This window comes from Zea mays, chromosome 5, assembly GCF_902167145.1.
Source record: "Zea mays cultivar B73 chromosome 5, Zm-B73-REFERENCE-NAM-5.0, whole genome shotgun sequence".
In the NCBI taxonomy this organism is placed as follows: domain Eukaryota; kingdom Viridiplantae; phylum Streptophyta; class Magnoliopsida; order Poales; family Poaceae; genus Zea; species Zea mays.
This window is the reverse complement of record NC_050100.1, coordinates 86,940,740-86,945,073: the sequence shown is the minus strand read 5'-3', so window position 1 is coordinate 86,945,073 and position 4,334 is coordinate 86,940,740. Positions and strand designations below refer to the sequence as shown.

The window sequence follows — 4,334 nt, the reverse complement described above, 5'->3', positions numbered from 1 at the left end:
CACTCCACTTGTTTCCACCACTTTGTGAAGGAAGGAGCATCAGTAGCCGGCGTGATGACCCAAACCAAAAGGGGATGACAAGTTGTGCCAGAACTGACGAGCAAAGATGCAGGATTTTAGAAGGTGTTGGATTGTTTCTTTGCTCTTGATCGCATAAGGGGCACACCATCGGGTGAGGAAGACCTCTCTTTCCCAAGCTGTCAGCAATCCAACATCTATTCTTCATAGCCAACCAAAGAAAGAAAGTTGCATTTTGATGTTAAGTGTCAGCATATATCGGTTTCCTTGCAATGCTGTTGATTGCTAGGTGATGTGGTTCACATTTGGAACGTAAACGGTAACCGATAACGTTAAACCATATTTGTTTAAGTTCAACCGTAATCAGATACCACACTAGAAACTGATACCGTCATATTCAAACTTATTATTGTTGTTAATCGAGTACCAATCATTAGCATTGTCATTTACGTTACATTTTGTAAACCAAACAGAACCTTAATATTTTCTACATCAACCTTACATCGGGTAGACCCTCCTGGCCTCATTTATTTATTTATTTATTATTAGGATGTGATGCGGAGTTCTGATTGTATCGTAATTCAACAAATCAACAGACAAATTTGTATAAATTCTTTCACGGTTCTAGATATTTTTCGTCTAACATATTATCTGAAGATGCAGTGTTGCAAATGCCATTGCTTGGCTTTGCTTTATGCTTGTTCCAAAACTATCGACATAAAGAGTGCGTTTGATTTAAATTTTTAAAGCTTCTTTCTTGAAAAAGCAAAAGCTAAACCAAAGAAGCTTAACTTTTCTGCAGCTATTTTGAAAAAAAAACAACTTTTTAAGTGCAAATTTTAAAACAACGTAGACCTTATTTTTGTTGCTTATTCAAGTTCGTTATATTAATAAACAGAGATGACATATAAAAAACTAAAATTAAATTAAAAATTAATTAAATGTTATAATAAGTGAAAAAATATTTTTAATAATTTTTTTAAAAGAAATTGAACCTATATGAGAAATCGGTTTTTAAATTAGATATATTGATTAAGAGATATAGTTAAACAAAATGCATATAAACAATATATAGTTTGTTTAAGTGGTCAACTCACAATAGTTTAACTCACAATAGTTTGAACCAAACATATCAGTAGCTCTTTTTCACATCAAACATCTCAATAGCTTTTTCACAACATACACACCCTAAGGTTGAATTCTCACGTTCAAAAGATGTTCCAATTCAAATCAAGAATTGAAACTGCGTGCATTTATCAGTCAATGTATAATTTAAATATTCTTTTGATCTTTGAATTCCGACTTGGAAGAGTTTGGTATTTCTTGCAAATTTTTTGACATTGGAAATACCTTTTTAGCGAATCAGGATATCTGATGGTGCAATCTCTATGTATAAATGCATGAGTCCCATGTTTGCTCACTGTGCACGGTAACAATGCTGAAGAATCTGAACCATTCGCGAAAGCACCAAGAAATTTGCATAGGAAGGAATCAAAAAGAGTACTTTTTTTAAGAAAAAAGAAGGAATTCACGAGATTACAACTACAAAGAAATATCAAATATGACCACGTCATTGACAACACAAACTTGGATTTCCCATGCCCTTGTAGGATTGGCAAATCCTAACATTTATTCCTTGCGATGAACCTTGCCAATTTGTCACAGCTGGTCTCCAGACCATAACCAGTGATAAAGCTTGAAAAACAGGTCCTGGTGTTTAGAAGACACTCTGATTTCTTCAATGGTTGTCTTCTTCTTCACAGAATTTCGAGTACTTATCATCATCCATGAGCGAATTGAGGTCACCTGAATTGCTGAGCTTGACCTTGATAATCCATCCCTTCTCATATGGACTTGCATTAACCTAATCAGAAATGATAATCATCGACTAATCTACCCACAGAATTTTATTTTCAGATGAGTTCTGGCTAATATTAGTTGCAACACTTACCAATCCAGGCTCCTCACTTAGTTTCTCGTTCACTTCAACCACCTCTCCAGACACTGGTGAATTGATATCGCTGGTTGCCTTCACACTCTCAACAGCACCAAAGTTCTTTCCCTGGGATACACTGATGCCAACTTCTGGTAGCTCCACAAAAACAACATCACCCAAATGATCCTGGACGCCAAAAGCAATAAACAAATTTTAAGCAATGCAAACCCTAATGTTATATACTGGACAAACCTAGTGACGAGGGCTCCCACATGAGTGGAGTCTAGGGAAGTGATAAACCGAGGCAAGCCTCACATATGTATACTGAAAAGAGGAGACCTAGTGCTGGAGGAGGCAACCTCCTCCACAAATGCAGAGAGGCCACTTGAAACCCGCGACTGGTGAGTCAGTAAGACAGCTCTCACCACTACACTAGGTCTGTCTTTCACTAACATATGTATACTGAACATGATATAATATATTAGAACTTGATGTCTTGGCAACAGATTGGATGCAGTATGCATATCAGTGTTGATAAGAACTACAGCACCAGACAACCTAACATATGGAGGGCCTAACACTAACACCTAGTATTGCCTCACACTCTAAACTCACAGCAATAGAAATATGTGAGCGTGTTAACCTGGGCATGGTCAGTAATCCCCACGGTTGCTGAATCACCCTCAACTTTCACCCATTCATGAGTGTCAGCATACTTCAGATCCTTCAGCACTGAAAAAAGGGGGTAACATGTGGAGCATCAGAGGTTGTATGCATTGGAGTGGCATTGTGGGGGCAACAATGCACACAGAAGTACTACACCAACCCCACCCAGTGACTTTCTGAGACCACCATTTAGTCTATTTGATACCAAAAAAAACAAATATGTATATCTCTTACAAGGAACCAGTCATTTTTTTCTCAGCCACATTTTACTGTTGCAGAACAAACCCCACAACAAAAAAACTGTACTGAAGCACAGGTTTACCAAAGGCCATCTAAGATCCAACACAAATATATAAATATTTGAGTATTCATATAAAAATATTAATTTCAGTTTGTAACACATTGCCTCCCTCGTCCACACCTAACACAAATAAATCTGGGGAAATCGATCTTCCAAACACATTAGCACTGTAAATACAAGATCTTTGTTTCTTCTCTTCCACACACACGCTGTCCACCATGAACGAACGAACGAACCCCCCCCCCCCCCCCCCCCCCCCCGCCGGGAAAGACAAAGCATTCATGATAAATAAGGAGCGGCGGCGGCTAAACCCCATTGTAAACCCCCCATCCCTGAACGCATGCGCCGTCTGATGGAACGCAGAACCACGGCCCAAATCAGGAACAGTACCAACCGCGAGTCGGGATCTATACGCGCGCGAAACGACACAAGGTGGCGCCGTACCAACCGCGAGGAGCCGTGATCCGAGGAACCAGGGCGCCGGAGACAGAGGATGGGGGGTGGCGGGCGTACCGGTGGCGAAGGCCCTGGGGAAGGTGGAGATCCTGAGGTAGGCGGCGGCGCGGGACGCCCAGAACAGCCGGGAGGAGGCGGCGGCCATGGCCATGGTCCGGGGAGACGGCGGCGGACGAGGAGAGGGGTTGGTTGCTCGGCGCCGCTTCCGCTCGGCGGTGAGCTGGTGGCCTCGTTTCGCCTTTCTTTTGTCCCTGCGGGGTTGCCAAAATGGTGCAAGTTGGTGGCGCTGCGCCTCCGAATTCACAAAACTAACAGTAGGAATGGGCCCTCGTGGTGGCCTGGTGGGCCTTGGAGTACTTGCGCTTTATGGTTTTGCAGTCTTGCCCTCGAGTACTTGTGATATCTGGAAAACTCAGGATTGCTCTTCCGTTTCAGCAACGAAAGAAAGAGGCTCAGGCTTCGGATGCTCAGAAAACGGAAGTACCTCGTGGTATCAGGAATTGCATTGCATCGCCAACTTGACATCGAATCCCATGTCCAAATGGACGCCAATCTGGTCCTGATTTGAATCTCAATATACTAATCCTAGTCGCGAAATTAAACTGATGCTTTTTTTTTCCAAACCGAGAGGGGGATCACCAAACCAACAAACCCGCAAGAGGAATCAACAACCACACGGGATGGGGTCGTTGGCATGCGTAAACAAATAATCCACCGAGGACACCGGTGCTCTCTGACACCGATCGGACTTCTCAACAGCGGTTGGTGGCTGATGCAGACTGCAAATCAACTACTAGTACTAGAGCGGCAGTTGGTAAGGGGATCTGTTGCATCGCATTGTAATAACCATAGCCGAATATACAAGACGACCCACACACACACCCAGCAATGGTGTCATTGTTCCTTTTTACACAATTCCTCCTGCTTGCATTTCTTTTTTTTTATTTATTACAAGGA

At 42.2% G+C, this 4,334-nt stretch overlaps 1 protein-coding gene across 2 annotated transcripts; it reads right to left on the bottom strand.

Moving 5' to 3' along the window:
• Window positions 1-1,473: 1,473 nt before the first annotated feature.
• Window positions 1,474-4,085, bottom strand: LOC100273340 (Glycine cleavage system H protein 2 mitochondrial). Of its 2 annotated transcripts, XM_035967793.1 has the most exons (5): window positions 3,862-4,085; window positions 3,435-3,780; window positions 2,598-2,686; window positions 1,970-2,140; window positions 1,474-1,882 (listed from the first exon to the last, which is right to left on the bottom strand). In XM_035967793.1, exons 2-5 carry the CDS (start codon window positions 3,526-3,528, stop codon window positions 1,757-1,759), a joined length of 480 nt encoding a protein of 159 aa, XP_035823686.1. In that variant the 5' UTR covers window positions 3,529-3,780; window positions 3,862-4,085; the 3' UTR covers window positions 1,474-1,756. The 2 variants fall into 2 exon arrangements, with proteins under 2 accessions (XP_035823686.1, NP_001141253.1); NM_001147781.1 differs by lacking the exon at window positions 3,862-4,085 and having other exon boundaries at window positions 1,501-1,882; window positions 3,435-3,615.
• Window positions 4,086-4,334: the final 249 nt, after the last annotated feature.